We start from the raw sequence: 21,324 nt of genomic DNA, 5'->3' as shown, positions 1-21,324 counted from the left end.
TCGAGAACAGATGTCAGTTGTCAGCTGTCCGAAGGGAGAAGCTTTTGTCTTTGTTACGCTGCTGCTGCTGCTGCTGCTGTATTTTAGCAATGTGGGTTTGCTTCTCCTGCGCTGTGCTGCAAGTTTATCTCAGTGTGCAGCGAAAGAGACAGCATACAAGAAATAAACCCCTGCACAGAGCAGGTGCAGCTGCTCAGATAGTTTTTAATATTCTGCATTCTGCAGAAACAAAAGCTACATATTAAGAAAATTAAGATTAAAATTATGAACAGCAGCACAGACACAGCAATATCCAGAGAGACTTCTGAGCCCCAGCATTGCTGAAGGATGTTTTATCTTAAAACTTGTTACCTATCCAAAAGAGAAGAAACATTTCAGAGAATAATAGGTTAGAAGTAAAGGAAGTAAGGTTCTGTGTGAGGAGGAAGAATGCCATTTGTCTTGTTAACTCTGAATGCTTTGAACATATTTGTTTACTTGGTGTTTGTTGTTTAACATTTTCAAATGTCTTGGCTTAATGTGAAATCGTTCAGCCGACAGATCATCTTGGTGGCAATCTGCGACGTCAAAATAGCTTTCAATTGATGGTGGAAAATGTCACTGGAAGTGCAGTATTGACTGATGTCCCAAATGTATTCTGTTTGCTGAGAGCTGCCAGGATTTTACTGAGGAGGGCTTTTAACTGACAGAACTGTAAAAGGAACCTTGATGTTTCTCTGTGTTTCCAACCGCTGCAACAACAAATTCATATCTTTCCCCGTCATTTGTTTCAGTTTGAGTTTAAACACTCAGATAAAAGTCAAATGAGAGGATGGCCCTGAGCAAACACTCCCTCTCTCTGCTGAGCTGTGCTGTGACTTGTGCTCCCACTCGAAAGGTCAGTTCTTTTCAATGCTGGGAGATTTCTTTTGAAGTGAGCGCTCTTCTAATTTACTAGAGATAGGCAGAAGGGTTGGAGGAGCGTACTGTCGATGCATACTATTGTTGTTTTGGATCGAGAGCCTCCTGAGTGGCAGCTGTAGGAATGCTACGTGGCTTTGACTTGTTTCTTGAAGTTGTACGTGACATGATACTGTTGTGTTATTGGGTTTGACAAAGATTGCGCGAAGCCCCGGTCCTTTTATTGCCATTTAACCAGTTGAGAAATTTGAAATAGTGAAGTTTGGAGAAAATTTTGAAGAAATTCTCAATGCTGAACCTTTTAGTAAAGCTGCATCGGGTGATTTCGACCACTAGTGGCAGAACGTAGATTTCTAAAACAACCTCATAAGAGCATGTCTTTATATAAATGGTAAATGGACTGTACTTGTATAGCGCCTTTCTAGTCTTCCGACCACTCAAAGAGCTTTTTACACTATGAATCACATTCACCCATTCACACACATTCATACACTAAACGGGTACAGGGGCTGCCATGCAAGGTCCCAACCTGCCCATCAGAGGAAAAAACCATTCACACACTGATGGTACAGCCATCAGGAGCAATTCGGGGAATCTTGCCCAAAGACACATCAACATGAGGACTGGAGGAGCTGGGAATCGAACCACCGATCTTCCGATTAGTGGACGACCCACTCTATCTCCTGAGCCACAGCTGCCCAACAATATCAACCTATCAAGTTGAATAGCATGCAGGACAGAAAACCAAAACAAGCAGGTGAAAGACGCTAAAAAAGCTCTGTAGAGCTTGAGGGGAACAGCAGAGGTGGGTGATAAATTTCTGGGGGCTCGTCCAGAGAACAGCCCCGTCAGACCGCATATAGTCATTTGACCCATTGTTCATATAAAGATATTGTTCAATGCAGTTCAAGGTAAACTCCCCAATGTTAACTTATTTTAAATCTCTGTAGCTTGCTAGAAATATGATCTTCTTCTTCTCGTTTTCTCATCGAACTTATGAACCGGCCAACCAAAACAGTATCTGAAGTGTTGATTCTCAGTTGGATTAGTGGTTCTAGCAACACTTTGACATTACAGAGTCATTTCATTCAGTGTTATAGTACCTATGCGTATCGTTTGAAAGCTTCTGGATTTGAACTCCCAGTGGTAGTATCAAAAAGACACTGTAGCTGACAGCAATTCCCTCCAATAAACGTCCCACCCCGCCCCTTCGTCCTGCTGATCCTAGCTGAGGACGCAGATGAATAGGTTGTAAGAAACACATAGATTGCACCAATTTTCACTGCCTTTGTCATTTTTCTACAAACAAAAACTACTACCATCAGGATCATTTGAAAGATACTTGAATCACACAGAAATTCTCCACATAGCGGCTTTAATAACACCTCTAAAGGGAAATCTAACCCTAAGTCTAGACAGTTCTTGCCTTCTATAATACCCCCTCTTTAAAAGAGCTTTAAATAATCAAGTCATATTCACCCATACATCACTGAGAAAGAAGCCATGAAAGAAATTCAGTGTTTTGTTTCCTGCTTTTATAGCAGCTATATTGGCTGCAATGGTCATTTCATTTTTGCTTTGAAATTGCTTCCTTTGTCTGAGTCACTTTGCCACAGGCTTGAGCTGAGCAGCTAGCGTGTGTTGTTAAGCTGTTGATGGGAACAAGAAAGGACATGAGGATGTCGCGTGAGCCTCCTCTTCTTCTCTTTGGTTTTTTTGTACTTCATCCTGGAGCACTGTGGCACAAAGGTGGCATGCCACTGGGAATGCATGCTGCATGTTGTTGGACTGTAGTGCTGTCATATTTTTACCCTTTCAGAAACATGATGTGTGCACACATTCACCTTTACGTCTTGTGGAGCTGATTCACCTCTTGTTGTTTGGCCTTTGCTTTCTGCGCCTGTTTCAGCTCTTCTGAATTCCCTTGTGTCCGTGAGAGGCAGTGATTCAAAGATCAGATGTGGGCTGATGGCATGAACTTACTGTAGGAAACATCTATTTGTCCTTATTGATATAGCATCATAAAAATATTTCTCCATTAGTATTTGCCCACTTTGTCTGACCACAAAATGATCTTAAAATGAAATAGTTTGAAACATTATTTCTGAGATCTATGGATTGTTTTGTTATAACATTTGTGATAAGAAGAAGAATCTGGTTATTTTCATGAAGTTAATATAACTAATAAATATATAATAAACAAACCATGAACATTAATCTGCTGCTATAACAGCCTATACTCTTCTGGGAAGGTTTTCAACTGACTGCAGATGTTTCCTCCCATTCAGCCACAAGAGTATTACTGAGATCCAGTACTGATGTTTGGTGGTAAGGCTTGGCTGAACCATCCAGACCTCTCAGGTGGTCTGGGACAGGTCTGCTTTCTGTCCCCAGAGTCAAAACTAAACAAGCAGCTTTCAGTTTTTATGCTCCACATATCTGGAACAAACTCCCAGAAAACTGCAGGTCTGCTGTTACACTCAGTTCTTTTAAATCAAAGCTGAAGACTTCTCTGTTTGCCACCGCCTTTGATTAATCAAATAATTATTCATTTCTTACTGCAGGTGTCCTTTTATGGCGTGTTTCTTTTGCACTTTTTGTCTCGATGCTTTTAATGTTTTTGTAAAGCACTTCCACAACAAACCGAGGAAACCATTTCTTTTTTAAACTTGGCTTTGTACACAGGAACACTGTCACGTCGAAACAAGTAAGGGCCTTCCCTAAACGATTACCAAAAAGGTGGCAAAGCACATTAAGATGTAACTGAATGCTGTAACATCAAGATGTCCCAAACAATTGGAAAAACCTTCCATGAGCAGGCATATGCGTGCATGTCTTTGTCATTATCACAGCACCCGTTGCAGATATGCTAACAATTCTTGAAGTCTCACCTGATCACTTGCAAATGACAGAAAGAACAGTCAGTCCTAAAGGTCACATCAGAAAAATAAATCAGTTTTTTTTCTGGGAGTCTGAACACAGCGTCCGAAAGTGCAAGTCACGTTTTTTTAAACTAGCCTTATCTTTGAATGACAACCTCTGTCCCCAAACATCCAAACCACAGCCCACTGAGTGTGTCAGCTGAGCTAAAAGAAGCACAGCCAGAGTAGCTGGACTGCGAGCAGACAGGTCAGCCTGAGGATTTCTGTCTTTAGCATGGATCTCCTGCCGGATGGGGAAGGTCAGCCTCGCCCTCCAACTCCATCTTCCCTCACTTCCACTCCTCCTCCTCCTCCTGCCTTCTCTCTGTTCTCGGCCTTTCTCCCTCAGAGTTCTTGTCATTCTGTTGTCTCACTCTTTGCGTCTAGATCAGGGCTGCTCAACATATTCTGGCCTATTGAAATGTATTACAATTATTGTGTATTTTTGGCTAAATGTAATATCAGTGAGTTATATCAGTCTTAGAAATCTCATGTGACCCAGTCTGCGTTTCAATCCACCCCATGTGGAGTCGTGGTTGTTTTCCTTCTTTTGTAGGCCATCGCTCTGACCCTTCTGCTTTCCTTTTGTTGTCCTCACTGAGCCATATGCATTGTCAAGCCTCCCACAAGCCCAGAGTTGACACCTGACCAGGCCTTCACATGAAACGCAGCACTGCGGATGTTGCTTCAGCATCCTTGGATGAAATACAGAAGGCAGGTTTGAGTTGAGAGATCCATGAGTTTGAAGCCTTATCAGAGACCAAAACACTGCAAGGTTCAGCTTTCTGCCAGACGACATTGTGTGTGTGTGTGTGTGTGTGTGTGTGTGGGTTGTTTTTTTTCCACCGTAGCACTTTGTGTTGTCACCTCTGCTAATGGACCACCACCAACGCAGCGGTCTCATGAAATTATTGAAATGAATGTGGGGGCTGCATTTATCACACAGTGCTAATATCAGTTTAAACATAACCTAAGATCCAAAAGACAAAATTTCAGCAGCCACTTTATCGACCTATATCACAAAGTGATACAAAGAGAAAAGTCTCCTTCGGTATAAAGCCTCTCACGCCGGCTGAGTCGGGTAATATGAGCACGCTCTGTGTAGCTTTAATAATACGGTGACATGACAGGAGTTTAGAAGTTTTGAGAGTCTGCTCATCTGCAGCAAGAGGTAAGTGTTGAAAAACTGCAGTGCAGCTTTATACACAGGAGTCAGCAGAATGTCAAACACATACGACTGTCCAACTTTCAATATATTGTTGTTGTAGAAAATGCTGCAAAAAAAGACAGAAAGGTACCAGAACATATACTTTAGTTTGTTTACTTATTTGACTGTTTGCGACCTTTCTACCCCGTTTCATCATGTTTTCCAGACACACAACACACTTCTGATGGCATATGTGTTTTATTTTTTTGTCTCCCTGTATTTTGAGATGATTGAATACTGTTTGTTTCCGCCAAGTTACAACACATTGCTCTACATTTCCATTGAGGGTCACCTGAAAGTGAGCCGTTGAGTGACAGGAGAATGTTCTCATCCCTCTACCTTTGCTTAGATTTTCTGTTTGCTGGTTTTCAAGCAGGAATATAAATGCACTCCCCTGCTTCTGTCACCACTAAGGCTCATGACCGGTTCGTCCTCTGTCGGATATGAACTTTTCCATCTTATCCAGGAAACATGATTGCTCGCTCCGCAGCCTGCTTTTCCATTTTGCTCGAGATGTACGTCAATTACTTCAAAATCACAGTTTCAGAAAAAGATTGATATGGATTTATTCATGAAACCGGGCTCTAAACAAGCAGAAAACATCCCTTATTTATCATACTTTCCCTCGCAGCAATGCAATTTACAGCAATCATTTTTCATAATTGTCATTTTTGCAACATAAGGTAAACAATCCAAGTGGTGCTCGCTGCAGAGCCAAACCGATGGAGCTTCACCCGGTCCAGTTTCAACCTCTCTGGACCTTGTGAAGCACCACCCCTTGTTTATTTAGGCCTAAACTTCATGTAATTTGTTAGTTTCCTGTCTACTTGTTTTTACTCACTACCACCAAATCCTATTCTGAAACTCCCTCTTGTTTCATCCAAAACATTTACTCTCACATTAGCTATAGCTCAACCAAGAGCTACTCGCTTTCTCCGCCTCTCTTTCACGTCCTCTTCTAGCTTATCTTCCCTCAAACTTTCCTCTCAGTCTCCCACCATCAGAGCTCGGGAGGAGTCGCTCTCCTTGGCGTCAGTCTCGGGGGAGCGTCACCTCCTCGCCGTCGTCACAGCCGTCTTGAACTCCTCTGGGTCGTCCTCCTCTTTCTCGAGGAGGACCCCCACGGCCAGCAGCCGCTCCGAAGCGTCCCTGTCCACAACTTATCCAACTCAAAATGCATCGTATTAAAGTAGTTATGTATTTTGAACATATTAAATGTATTTTTTTATTAAACTACATGTAATATCAGTGAGCTATATCAGTCTTAGAAATCTCATATGACCCAGTCTGCGTTTCAATCCACCCCATGCGGAGTCGTGGTTGTTTTCCTTCTTTTGTAGGCCATCGCTCTGACCCTTCTGCTTTCCTTTTGTTGTCCTCACTGAGCCATATGCATTGTTAAGCCTCCCACAAGCCCAGAGTTGACACCTGACCAGGCCTTCACATGAAACGCAGCACTGCGGATGTTGCGTCAGCATCCTTGGATGAAATACAGAAGGCAGGTTTGAGTTGAGAGATCCATGAGTTTGAAGCCTTATCAGAGACCAAAACACTGCAAGGTTCAGCTTTCTGCCAGACGACATTGTGTGTGTGTGTGTGTGTGTGTGTGTGTGGGTTGTTTTTTTTTCCACCGTAGCACTTCGTGTTGTCACTCCTGCTAATGGACCACCACCAACGCAGCGGTCTCATGAAATTATTGAAATGAATGTGGGGGCTGCATTTTTCACACAGTGCTAATATCAGTTTAAACATAACCTAAGATCCAAAAGACAAAAATTCTGTTGCCACTTTATCGACCTATATCACAAAGTGATACAAAGAGAAAAGTCTCCTAGAAGCTCTTATTTAGAAGCTCAAGATTTTCTTTTTATTCGACCAAATTTCATTCTGTGGTCTCTGATGGCAAATCTCTGAAGACAGGAGTCAAGAGATCGAAGAACAAGAAACGTAACAAGCTCCCAATCAGAAAGTAAGCTCTCTCTCTCTCTCTCTCTCTCTCCCTCTCCCTCCAGAGAGAGAAGCTTAAGTCACCAACATTTGATCTTTGACTCGCTCCATCCTCTTTCGGTATAAAGCGTCTCACGCCAGCTGAGTCGGGTAATATGAGCACGCTCTGTGTAGCTTTAATAATACGGTGACATGACAGAAGTTTAGAAGTTTTTGAGAGTCTGCTCATCTGCAGCAACTGTTGAAAAACTGCAGTGCAGCTTTATACACAGCAGTCAGCAGAATGTCAAACAGGACGACCAACTTTCAATATATTGTTGTTGTAGAAAATGCTACAAAGAAAGACAGAAAGGTACCAGAACATATAGTTTAGTTTGTTTACTTGTTTGTGTCCTTTCTACCCTCATTCTTCTTCTGATGGCATATGTGTCTCCCTGTATTTTGAGATGATTGAACACCGTTTCCGCCGAGTTACAACACATTGCTTTACATTTCCATCGAAGGTCACCTGAAAGTGAGCCGTTGAGTGACAGGAGAATGTTCTCATCCTTCTATCTTTGCTCAGATTTTCTGTTTGCTGGTTTTGAAGGCAGAAATATAAATGTACTCCCCTGCTTCTGTCACCACTAAGGCTCATGACCGGTTTGTCCTCAATAAGATATAAACTCTTCCATCTTATCTAGGAAACATGATTGCTCGCTCCGTGGCCTGCTTTCCATTTTGATCAAGATGTACGTCAATTATTTCAAAAATCAGAGTTTCAGAAGAGATTTGATATGGATTTATTCATGAAACCAGCCTCTAAACAAGCATACTTTATCATACTTTCCCTCACAGCCATGCAATTTAGAGCAATCATTTTCCACAATTGTCATCTTTGCAAAAAATAAGGTAAACAGTCTTCTGCTTTTTTTTTTTTTTTTTTTGTAAATCCACCCCTGAAGGCCACGCTGTGCCCTTTTTCCTCACAAACACACACACACACACACGTTCACACAAACACACACATTGCGCTCTCTCTCTCTCTCCGTTGGCACTTATTACCCTGCTCACGCATTAAAATCCAGGCGGCTGTTGAAGGCTAAATCTCTCTTATTTAAGATCAGCACCGAGAGGTGTGTTTGTGTACGCCTCGGTACTTCACACTCCTTACAGACTCCGCCATAATAAAGTAATACGTCCTTGTTTTTACTTGACGTTTAATTTGAGCTCTTTGGTCCGTGCAGCGGATATACATTTATGCTCTGGTTTGCCTTTTTTTTTTTTTTTTTTTCACTCGAGTGCAACGATAAAATAACATGTTCACACATAGTGTGCTTTGATTGCTTTGGTAAAGCTCTGGATCGTTTATTCTTTTAAAGCATGTGTCTGTAGGCTTTTTGTGCTGCTATTTCTGTGCACTTAAACTTAACATCAGTGCGACGTGTCAGAAAGGCATTCTGCATATCAAATGGATTTTTCATGAGCTGGCCAATATCATTTGAGGAGGCAGGAATGCCTGTGAGCATCTCTGACTGTATGTTTTTTTTTTTTTTTAAAGCCATTTCCTCCCTAGACCATTTCCATTCTTTCTTTTGCCCACTTTAAAGACACCTGGCTGACATAGACACTCATATATTTGTATTGGTCAGGTGAGGAGAAAGATGTGCATAGAAAGCTGAGACTAAAACAAAGCTGATCAATTCCAAACCTCAGTATAGATCGCTGCTTTTGTTCAGCATCTAACTGAAGTGTTTTTAAATTAGGGTGGACAAGTCTGCTATAGTGATCTACGATTAAGCATATCTCATTTCATCTTGTTTATTTTAGTATATTGAATTTAGGAATATCAGCATGTATTTAAAGGTTATCCAAGGCGTTACTCATAATGTGTTGTAATTACTGTCTTGAAGAGAGATTCCTCTTAACGAGGATTCAGAGCAAAAACAGCCCAGTCCATATTCAATGAATGAATAAGAGGGCTGCATTATGTCACGCAGACTCAATGCGGCCTTCGCGTAGGTGTTTATACCTTGATGACACGTTGCAGTTGTGCTGGTTTAGAGCCCGTCGTCTGCAGCTATTCACCTCACTGTGGCTCTTTGTTGTTGTACAAACGGGTGAGTAGGAGTGAAACTAAACTCCAAACCTCCCAGACTTATAAAACAGAGAGAATGACATCATTTTACCGTAATGCAGGCTTTAAAACCGATATTACGATATCCAAAATCTAAGACGATATCTCATATCAGGATATCGATATTATATTGATATATTGCCCTAAAACAGAGGTTTCTCTTTAGTCACCAGTACAGCTAACCATGTATTGATGCTACCACACAATCTCAGCTTTAATTTTCAACTAATCAAAGACATCAAATCAAAGCACTTGATCATATTGAGATCTATGTTTGTCTTCTGTTGTCTGTAGCTCAGTGTTGTTGCTGCCTACAAAGAGATTTTTCATCTCACCGAGGCTTTCCCAGTGAAAATAAAGATTAAATTAAAAAAATAAAACTTCTTTTACCTTGTACTTTTTGTAATTTTAAAGAACCAAGAGCCACGATAAATTGAATCTGTAACTTTTGATGAGTGTACATCCTGTTTCCCGCTCGGCCAAAGGTTTTGATTGCTCTTCCAATGTATCCTAAGGGCTGAAATAATCAATTTAATTTCCTAAGAAATTCTAGCCATTTGTAGAGGAAAAAGAGAAGGAATAGATTTGCAAGGACAGCCAACCCCCTCCAACAAAAGTTTTGTAATTGCATTGCGAGGAAATGTTTGTACTTTTCTATGAGCCCCCCGCTAGATATACCCCCCCTCCCACCTGCCCACATATAGTGTTTCTTAGTCAAGTGGAAATTCTTTTTATTTTGTGCTTGAGCCGTGGTGACTCATATTAGCTTGAGGTGTATACAAAGGACTGTTAAGGTAAAGTCCACAACACTTCACTTTCCCCAGTAACAGCAAAGTACAAATAAAGTTTGTTAAACTGTCTGAAGTCGTCCTCCTCCCTGTAACGAAATGGCAAAAACTGAGCAGGGTTATTTTGTATATGATGATAATTTAGGATCAAAATACACGTTAATAACGACAGCTGTGTGGTTATCTACAGCAACATTTAAATTAGAAATGACAGAAAGTTGTAGAGCTGCAACAAATAGTCGATTGATCGACAAAATATTAATTTTGCAACTATTTTGTTAATCGTTTTAGTTCTTTTTTTTCTCAGATGTGAGTATTTGATGCTTTTCTCTGTCATATACTGATAATAAACTGAATATCTCTTTGGGTTTTGGACTGTTGGTGGACAAAACAAAATATTTAAAGACATCACTTTGAGCTGTGGGTAATTATTGCTGGATCACCACATTTGAACATCACATTTTCACTCTTTTTCTTACATTTTATAGACCAAATGATTACTGTGACTGGACGGCTACATACGAGTGGGAACCCAAATTATAAAGCTTTCAGTAGCACCTTTCTAATCCTCTCCAATGTGCTCTCCTTGAGATACGATGCGCTTCTATCTCCCATTTCCTGGAAACATTTCCTTCAGTCATCTCTTGTCACTTTGTTCAGAGCATCCTGCGTTTCTTCCTGGATTTCTTCCACGGTGGTGAATTTTCTCCCTTTCAGTCCCTATTATTACTTTTTTTTTTTTTGTGCCCCTTCATGCAGATCCAGTCACTCTGTCAGCAAAGGCTTCAATACTTTTCATAATATTTCAGTCTGCACCAAAGTGGAGGATCTAAACTGTTGTCAATCAATCGCCAAATCGTTTAATCACACTAGAATTAAGCAGAAATTACCCGGTCAACCACCATGGTACCACCAGCCATGACACCACTTCCACTGCTACAGCATTTCTCGGCAGAAAAAAAAAGTTTCAGTGCGTCTGAAACTCGGCTAACACTGTGGCGTGACTAATCTAAAGCACAGTTGGCTTGAAGTGGAGTTTTTCTACCTCTGTCAGCTTATTGGAGTGAGGAGAAAAAGCTGATTGCTGACTCAACACGGTGATGGAGTGGTGGGGGAAAGTGGGAGGTGAGCCAGAGGTTACATTGATAGAGAAATGGAGGGGCAACAAGTAAGATAGAAAGAGGAATGATTCAGACGAAACAGCAGAGGAAAATTTGTTTGATGCCAAGTTAATGATTGTTAGAGATCACGGCTGTTTAGTTAAGTGATATACTCTGCTGGCAGTGATGATGAGACTGCGTCAGAAAAATCGCGAATCAGCACATTCAAAGAGTTTTATGACTTTTTAAAGTCTTTTGCAGCATCACTGTTTATAGATTTGTCATTGACTGGGAGGACTGGCAAATAAACCGTCTAGTGGCTGGAAAAATCATGGCCTCCTCCTTACTGACAGTCAGGAAAGATGGTGTTCATGAAGAAAAATGTGTTACCAACTAACCCCCCCTCCAGCAACACTTTAGGTACTATAACTTGAGAGGAAAAACATAACATATTGTCCAACCCAGTAGCCAAAAGCAAGTTCAGTTCTCCATTAAAGGATTTATTCTAGATGGAATCATATCTGCAACACGGAGCAAAGTTATATCTTGCGGCAAAGTCACTCTGCTCTCAACAACACAGGGAGAAGCCCCATCATGCAATAGAGACACTCAACAGACGTATGAGATATTATTTACAGATATAAACTCAGTATCGGTGTATATGTATATATCAAGCGATAGGTAATAAAAATATATGTGTTAAAAGATGTGTTTGAGGTATTTTAGAAACTGTTGCTATTACACTTGTCTACCAGAGACAAGTGTACAATGAACTGTAAATTGTTCTGATATCTTCATTAAACTTTAAAATATCAATAACAGTATTTGCCTCAAAAATCCAGTATCAATTGGACTCTAGATAATATAAATTATTATTATCAAGTGATAGAGTGGCATTAAGTTTCTGACTACAGTTAATTGACTTGTTTTAGTCTCTTCAGGGAGCTTGAAGCTCTGATATCTAACGTCTGTTTGCAGAAAAGTCATTTCAGTCAACAAAGTAGTTTTGTATCTTATTGACTAGCAAAGATTTTCTCCGCCAACAACCTGTCTGTTCCTTTCCAAGTTTTTTTTTATCCGAGCAGGAGATTTAGTTCAGGCTTATTGATAGGATTAATCGATCAATCAATCAATTTTTATTTATATAGCGCCAAATCACAACAAAAAGTCATCTCAGGGCACTTTTCATATAGAGCAGGTCAAGACCGTACTCTTTAATTTACAGAGACCCAACAGTTCCCCAATGAGCAAGCACTTGGCGACAGCGGGGAGAAGGCCCGTCATGCAGCAGAGTTAGTGACATGCATTGATGTTACATGAATGCATACAGATGGAGAGGAGGAGCTCAGTGCATCATGGGAAGTCCCCCAGCAGTCTAGGCCTATAGCAGCATAACTAAGGGCTGATCCGAGGCGAGCCTGGTCGGCCCTAACTATAAAGTTAAGTTAGCTTATATTTAATTATTTACCCAAACAGTATTAATTTAATGACTTAATAGAAAATATATGTTTAAATAATAATTTTATCTTTAAATCTTAGTGATGGTTTTCATGTTGAGCTGACATTGAGTTCTGAGTTTCACTCACTGTTTTATTCCAATGAAATAAACACACTGCGTATATGATCAGCATATTACTATCGGGCCCTATGAGACGTATTGTCTTCATTATCTTCCTGCTGTGTTATAGCAGAGCTGAGTCACCTGGCCTCCAATAAAGACCACCTCCACTAACATCCTGAATATTTATACACTTTTATGAAAAACAAAAGTTTACCCTCAGGAAGAAAGAAAAGAGCAGAGATGCAGTTTCACACAGCAAATGCATATATTTAATGAGTGTTTACACCACCAGTCTAATTACCGCATTGATCACCGGACAAGACACATTCAGCTCTTTGTGGCAGACCACCTCCGCTTAACAAAATAATCATGTCGAGGCATTTACATAAGATCTACTCAGGAAATGTTGTCCAAAGCCGTCAACTGTGAGGAGAAAGTGGTTTTGGATTGGTTAACCGCTGTCATTAATATGATGGAGACTCTTTTTTATGCGGCTGGTGTTTTTGACTTTTGCACGACTCGAGCTTTTATTTTCTTGAGCGTCAGCCAAGTTTAATCTATGTGCTGCTTGTGCTGCTGGCTTCACGCTGAGTAGATCCACTCCAGACTAATTAACATTAGCATATGCAGACCTTGACTGCTCACTTGTTGTTGGTCTCAGTGAAAACAGCCCGGGAGTCTGTCGGGGGGAGACTGAGCTTCCCTCCATATTTAATGACCTGCAGTCCACTGAGCAGCGGATCAGCCAGCTGCGGGTGTGCCAGATGAAAGCCAGCTCCCGTGTGACCGAGCACGAGGCGGCCCGGCCCTGCGGCTCCTTCCTGCCTGGTGATTGCTTGCGGCGAGGTGAAGATTCTAGGACGGCGTCTAGTACGTCCTGGTTGACTGCGGAGAAAAGGAAACTGCGGCGCTCTCGGCCAATCTTTGATCCAACATCAGATGATCCCCCCCCCCTGCTGTTGCCCTTTGCTTTATGGCTCTGGAGGAAATTGACTCCACTTGGCTGAGGAGCTGTCTCTCCAGGCGGAGTTGTGGCTTCAGTTCAGAAACGGCCCGCTGGCGATCTAAAGGCGGCCCGCATCCCTCCGTCCCCCTCTGAGTCTTGCGATGACCTCTGTCATCTTGTTTTACTGTTTATTCACCTGTGTGTCTGCTCTGCTCCACAGGTGGCTCATTAGCCCAGCTGGGAACACCTGGCACTGGTGTTCCCAGGTGATAAAACCTGGCCGCTACTAGCAGCTCCTCTCACTCTTCCTCTGACTGCTTGTTGCTGATTGCAGCTCTCTGTTCTTCCCTCCAGTTACCCACTTTGATTTGGTTTAGTCATGTTGCCTTAGTTTGCTTTGTACAGCACCCACACACACATCTACCACTCATGCACATCACACAACTGATTATACCGACATCCACACCCCATACTGCAAATATTTAGTCATCACGGCTGAATTAGGATAATAGTCGACCTTGATATTCTGTATTTGGTTCTCCATTGAAGCGGATTTCCAAATCTCCTAATGTCAAACATTTTGTTAGAAATCTTTGATGAGCGCTTTAAATTTTAGCTTCTCCATTTATGAAGAAATGCCGGAGTTCCTGCAGTTAAAAGACACTAAAAAACCGTAATCTTTTAACCTCTCAATGATCTAAAGAGAGTTATTTACACCTGCAGCTTCTCATATTTAGATAAGTGCAACCTTTCTTCACCTGGTCTCAACCAAAAGTCACCTTGCTATATACAACCACATGGCATTTAAAAACTGTGGGAACTCTTTCTCTCTTTTATCCACTGTCTGCATTTTCCATCTGATTCAAGCAAAAGTGCTACATAGAGGTTTGTATCGGTTGTTCATGTATTTATTTATGTTTAATTTACTTAATTTAAGGAGCATCTGCAGCTCAGGAGTTCTACTATATGCACACTTTCATGGCTTTCTCATCCTCACAAACACTTGCAGCTTTGCAGATCCGATGACCGAACCTAGAAAGTGCACCGTCGACGAGGTCACTCATTCACCTTGGCTCTATCGAACGCTCTGAAACTTTACCCAACATCAAAAAAACCTTCATCATTACGTTTTTTTCCTCTTCTCCAACGTCTTTGTCGTTCTCTGAAGGGGTTGTTTCACTGTGTGGAGCGCTCTCCAGCATACCAAGGCCCCAGCAGGCTTACAGGAAGAAAGTGGAGTATTTTTTTTTTTTTTCTTTGCTTGTGTAAGATCGGAGGTTGTACGGCCAAATTAGTGTGCTCGCAGCATCCCCTCTTCAGCCCTTTGAAGCTGCCTGATGATCCACGCTCTACCCGCTTTCTCAGGGGATAGCAGCCAGCCTTTTAGCTACAGCCTCGCGGTTTATTTGCTATGAAAGCTCAGCACGCTCTTTAGGTATGCCCTGCCCCTCCCCGTCTCCCTACCCCTCCCCTCCCCATCCCGCTCGCCATCCTCCTTCACTGCTGCGCCTGCCTTGTTTGATGGCTCGGAAAGCTTCAAATGTACTTTGAAGAGCACCCTTCAACGGCGAGGGCCTTTTCCTAAAAGTGACAGGTTTACTCCCCGAGAGCATGTGGCGGCGATGTGCCTTCGCCGTACTTGTCACATGAAAGCTCGACCTTGCCGTCGCCCCATAGGTTAATTTGACAGGGCTTTGTGAACACGCGGCGGCGGGCAATTGATTATGGTTCAAAGAGTCTTTTATCAGCCGCTGGTAATGGGTGTCCGACGTACAGAGTGAACAAGAACACCCAACCCATCCTCTCCGCTCACCACGGAGAAATGGTAACGGACAGGACGGGGAGATGAGGAGTGTGTATCGCCGCCGTGGTGTGTGTGTGTGTGTGTGTGTGTGTGTGTGTGTGTGTGTGTGTGTGTCAGTAGGACAGTAACACACACGTCGGCCGTGTCAGAGCGGGGCGCTTGTTTTGTCCTATAACGGCTGCCTGTCACTGTTTATGCCTGTATCCATGGCAACATGTGAAGGTGATGTGGATCCCCGGCGACCGTAGCAGCACGGTCACCGCTCCCGCCATCACCTGGAAAAACAGTCCCCACAATCACACCTGTATTGTCTCGCCACGACTCCTCTTCTCTCAGCCGCCTTTATTCCCCAATCACAGTTCACCTCATTTCTCCAACTCATACTCAGCCCTAGAGTAGATGAAAGTGAAGAAACTGTCACATGTTGGGTTGTTCTGACTTCCACCTTCAGTTCCACAAACTTTTTACTGATGTCAGGAACAGCAACAGTTTTAGACATTAGTAAAGATGCTTGAAATAACTCTTCTAATTGCGAGTTATCCTGAAAAGCTCACAGTTCACTGTCACAGTCGGCTGTGACAGTTCCGAAATCATTTATGACAAACGACCATGACAGAGTTGGTGTGTAAACAGAACAGAACTGTTTATTTTTCAATCTCTTGAGATTTTTGATTTAAAAATAAGAGACTGGATGGGTCAAACAATGAAACCAGGCTGTTTTCTTCTCATTTTCTGTATTCACAGTCACAGTCTCTTCTTTAAGTTTAGTTGAATTGATCAGTGTCGCATGATGTAAAGAGACTGTTTTTTTGCTTTGTGCTGTGACAACATAATAGAAAAGCTGAAATTCTGATTAAAACATAAAACATCTACTGTAGATTAACCGACACTAGTTAATTATGTTGTGTTGTGGACTTTATGTTGGAGCCGTTGAGTTGATTTTTGTTTTATTAGAGTCTGTTATCTATTTGAGAACGTGCTGAGCTCTGCAGATTTGATTGTGAGTCTAAATTGCTCTTCCTGCATCTGCTGGATCATCAGCAATAGAGAGCAATGATAGGATGATCGAAAAATGTTGACGACTGTGAAAGTTAATCGCCGATACTTATTCAGATGTCTGACAAACCTGCAATCTGGGTGCTTACTAATATGATTCTGGCTTGAAACTTACATTCATTTTCATCTGCAGATTGTGAGCAACAAGCAATAATGATTCCAGTAACATATGACACATTTTCTTAGTCATCATTGCTCAAGAACAACAAAGTAACACTTGGCAAATAAACATCTTCAGAAAGGAAATACTGTCCGAGTTTTAATTAGAAGTTGCAGGATTGAAGTGGGCATTTTCACTGCAGCTGCTACACAGCAGCTGGAGTTGATTGATATTTTATGTGTAGCCATGACAAATAATCCAGTCAAAAAAAAATCTATTAACCAAATTTAATTTTATCCCTGAGCGCACCTCGTAACCGCGCCTCTTAGCTGAGGACCAGAAGAATCTCTCTCTCATCCTCTCTCTCTCTCTCTCTCTCTCTCTTCTGTCTTCCAGGTGCTCTCGCCATCCTGATACCGGAGCTGGACCTGGTCATCTCGTTGGTCGGCTCGGTCAGCAGCAGTTTCCTGGCGCTGATCTTCCCGCCAATCCTCCAGATCATAACGTTTCACACCGAGGGCCTGTCGCCGTTGGTGACCGTCAAGAACGTCGTCATCAGCCTGATCGGGTTGGTGGGATTCCTCACGGGAACCTACATCGCCATCGAGGAGATCATCAACCGCAACGTACACAAACACGAAGAGACGTTCTCCTCCTACATGGTCCAGTGATGGAATGAAATGACTGTCGGCAGGTGGAAGTAAACCCCGCCCCCCCCACCCCGGGGGCCGATCGGAAAACCGTTTTAGGGCACATTTTTAAAGTTTTTTCCTTCACGTCTTTGATTTGCTACTGCTCGGATGCGGCAGCCGTTTAATCGGATGAATCGATCCCGTGTTTTAGCAGTATGAAGCTGTACAGATTCGTGGTGAATTGGTGTCTTGTTTCATAATGTGCTGCACCATTATACCACAGTGTCCCGTTATGTCTGTCATACGTACCTACTGGCAATTACTTACATTTCATCAAGTCCAGCCACTTAGTGCAATGTAACGGTAACATAGTTATTCTGGTAAAAGCTAAATGATTCCTTCAAAAGATATAATAGAGGGCATGTTTGTAGAGAGAGTTTATCATTTCGACAGCCTGAATATATCGATGTGTTTATGTTTTAGTCAAAGATTCAAACTACCTCACAAACTGGTAACAATTTGGTCTTTCAAACTTTTTTTTTAACATCCAGATTAGAAGCTGTTGTGCAGACTTTTAACCCTCGGCTCAAATGGCTTTTCATTTAGAGCGTTTTCAGTTACACCAACCACCCAACACCTCATTTAGAAAAAAAGGAAAAAAAAACAAACATTTTTTTGTTGCACTTTGATTTATGCCTTATTCAGTAAAACGGCGCACTACTTTGACATAGATGACACATTACACAAACCTTCAATGAGGTAACTGTAATATAAAAACAGTGATCTTTGAGGGGGGGTTTCTAACAAAAACCTACAACGAAATAGGGTTGGGTGTCGAAACGGTTCTGAATTGGAACCAGTCCCTGTTAATAAGAACCAGCGGGTTCTTGGAAGAAAATGTGCTTTTCATTTTCACTTATCAAATCCTGACGGCGAGGTGACGATATGATCTGCTGCCGGCCGTCTGTCTACATCAGCGTATGCGTCAAAGCATGTGTGTTAGGCTTTAAAATATGCACAAGACCCGTTTGAACGTAGGGAAGCGTATTGGATTCAGCAAAGAAAACGAAATACGAGACCTTATCTCATAATTATGACTCATGTGTCTCATAATGTTTCAAAAAAATCTGCAGCGAGCAGTTCATGAGAGCAATATCTCTCCTGGAGTTTTGTCTTTTTATCAGAGTGATCTTTACACACAATAACTCCTAAGATCAGACGCTACATTAGCGTGAGGTTATTGGTCATAACACTGCACACAGTTTTATTGGATTTCAGTTTTCGGTTCGAGTTTATTTGGGAAACACTGCAAACAGCAAGAGACATTAAAAAAGTTAATATTGAAACAGTGAAAAAGACTAAAAGAGCTGGAGTATCCTGCCATTTAATCTGAAATTTTTACTGTATTATCAGAATTACAAGATATTAATGAAAAAGCATCTTTATCTTCCAAAGCCTCAGAGGTGGAAATAAAAGAGATAAAGATGTTGTAATCATGAAATACAGAGTCTCAAATTTTTAGAAAAATGGCTAAATTTAAGTACCTAAATAATGAAATGCAGGAAGGAAGTATGACACTGCGACATTTTTACTGTATTATCGGAATAACAAAATATTAGTGAAAAGGCATCTTTATCTTCCGAAGCTTCAGAGGTGGAAATAAAAGGTTCTGTCTTCTCAGATGGTGATTGATGATTTACCTTTTTTCATATTTACAAAATCCAGCTTGTGTAATTATGAGATACTAAGTAAAACACAAGAGATCTAGATGTTGTAATTATGAAATACAGAGTCTCAATTTTTTAAGTACCTAAATAATTAAATGCAGGAAGGAAGTATGACAGTGCTGACTCAAGTAAACACAAATAGAAAACATCCATTATCTTTATGTTACCTTTTTAAAACACAAAGGAATCATAAATTATCTGGTCTTTTATGACAATTTTGATGTTTTTCTGCAGCCTAAAAGTGCTGATAACGCAAGTAAAGTGTGTTTTTTTATTCACGGTCAACTTATCATAGTTTCTATTCTACGTGTGAATAGAAACGATGGGGAATCAGGATTTAATAAGAAGTTATGAGCACAATCAGAATCAATAAAATCCAACCCAACCCTAGAACAACAAACAAACATGGCAGACAACAAACTCCAGACGTAGTTTTACTGTATTCACGTAGGAGCTCTTCTGTGTTAACACCTTTTGTTCTTGTCTTTAAAACTTATTTTTTTGGATCTGATTATTTTCTTATGTGTTTTTATGTTTTAATGTATTTACTAAATTAATGGTTGGGTATTTTTCAATAGATTTTTTTTTTTTTTTTTTATTCAAACAGCATGCATTTTTTTTTAAAGATGTACAACTAACGACCCTTAAAATTGTAGTTTCAGTAATATAATATAATGTGTATATTACATGCAGAGCCTCACCTGTAATGTATGATATAATACTTCCAGTTTAAATCACAAGCTGTAGGTTGTTACGAGATTCTTAAAACGAGCCCATCCATCCTGCCTCGGTAGGCAGACTAAAGCCGACATGTACTGTAAGTTCATCATGAAGCTTCTGTACTTGTTGTGTGTCGTCAGTGTTTATGTGGCAGTATAAAGAGGGCTTATTATTTTTTATTTTTTTGGCGTGGTTAAAAAAAAAAAAAAAAAACTATGAGCCTTACGCGTAAAGGATTTGTAACAGCTGTCGGCTTGCATCGCAGCTGCAAGTTGCAAATGTTTGTTTTTGTGTACAGTATATATACATCTGCTGCACAAGTATTTGTTTGCACACAAAAATGTTCTTTTAAATGGTAAAATAAGTATTTTTTTCCCTTTTTAGATCAACTATGAATGGATTTATGAGAGAAAACAGTTTGAATGAGAATTTTCTCCAAACTTCCCACTTGGACACTTTAGGATGATGATGATGATGATGATGATGATGATGATAATGATGATGATGATGTGCAGCTACCCAAAGAAGACAAATTTCACTTTGCCCACTTTTATTTAGGGCTGCAACTAATGATCAGTTAATAAGTGTTTTATTTCCTCATTAATCAACTGTTTAGCCAATCAGAACCGTCCAGGTCAAACTGCTGCAGATCATCAGATTGGACATGCTGAAGTACAAATGTTTGGGATTTTTATTTAATAAATGACTTGAAACAGATAACATATTTTCATTTTTAGCACTCTTTCATTTCTTTTACTCCCTGCTCTGAATAAATAACATTGAAAATTATCCACATGTGCTCCTCTGTTTGTTTTTTTTAGGTCGCTGCCAAAAGTCTTTCATCTTGTTACTGTGATAGAAGAAGTCAGATATGGACAGTATGTCTTATTTTTTTTAAAGGTCAGAGGTCACAGCTCGGTTTGATCTGGGCTTTACAGACTTGCAGACTTAACGGATGCGTATCCAGGAAGTCTAAAAGTGGAATTCTGCAGAATTTGTTTGGAAAATTAATCCACAGCAATGATGTAAATGGAAAATAATACTAATTAGTATAAGCAATAATTAGCTTTTTTCATTTCTGTTTCTATAAATGCATTAATACAGTGAGGTTTGATAATGCACACACGGAATATTCACAACAAAAACATGCATTTGTTTATTAAAATATGCTAAACTACACTAGTCTACAACATGTGAAGCTCCTCTATTGAGGATTTAAAGGGGAAACATCACTGAGTGTTCTGACCAGATGTGTAGCTGCTGTGTAAAGCAGCAGACCTGCACGTGTCAAAACCATTAAGGACTGTTCAGAAAAGCACATTGAAATGAGTTCGAGGGTCAGGGATTTCACTTCTTCTCCATGGAAACACTTGAGATTTGAAGTCCCGTCTTATATAACATCTAATCAGTCCGTAAGTCCAGACGGTGACCAGATCTGCTGTCAGCATCTTAATGCAATATTCACATGTTCATATGAGCGTTAAAGTTCACCTGAAGTTGATGTTTCAACAGTCACAATCACGTGGTTTTCCTCCAACATTTCAGTCTTTTTAGTGCAGCTCAGCGAGGAAACACTCTCCATCAACGTGAGCCTGTCAGTACAGCTCAGCTACACATCTTTGTCTTGTTATTTTGTAATAAAATGCTGTTCATGAGATTATCAGGAATCAGTTACCGTTAAGCTGATTCTTATAATATAGTTGTAGGTTTGGAGTTTAAGCTAATGGCCTGTAATAGATTTAAGTAACAAGTTGATCAAATATTACTGTTGACTCAAAAAATGTTCTGTATCTGCAGCA

The 21,324-nt window shown here is 40.8% G+C and overlaps 1 protein-coding gene across 3 annotated transcripts in view; it reads left to right on the top strand.

Moving 5' to 3' along the window:
* The window catches only part of slc36a1 (solute carrier family 36 member 1), a 48,180-nt gene extending 27,866 nt beyond the window's left edge, over positions 1-20,314 (top strand). For all 3 annotated transcript variants that reach the window (XM_042419465.1, XM_042419464.1, XM_042419466.1), the window contains exon 12: positions 16,843-20,314. In XM_042419465.1, the coding sequence (XP_042275399.1) occupies positions 16,843-17,117 (275 nt within the window). In that variant the 3' untranslated portion in view covers positions 17,118-20,314. The remainder of the gene's footprint in view (positions 1-16,842) is intronic.
* Positions 20,315-21,324: the final 1,010 nt, after the last annotated feature.

This window comes from Thunnus maccoyii, chromosome 8 (genome assembly GCF_910596095.1).
Source record: "Thunnus maccoyii chromosome 8, fThuMac1.1, whole genome shotgun sequence".
Lineage (NCBI taxonomy): Eukaryota > Metazoa > Chordata > Actinopteri > Scombriformes > Scombridae > Thunnus > Thunnus maccoyii.
The sequence above is the reverse complement of the archived record's forward strand: the minus strand, read 5'-3'. Positions and strand labels throughout refer to the sequence as shown.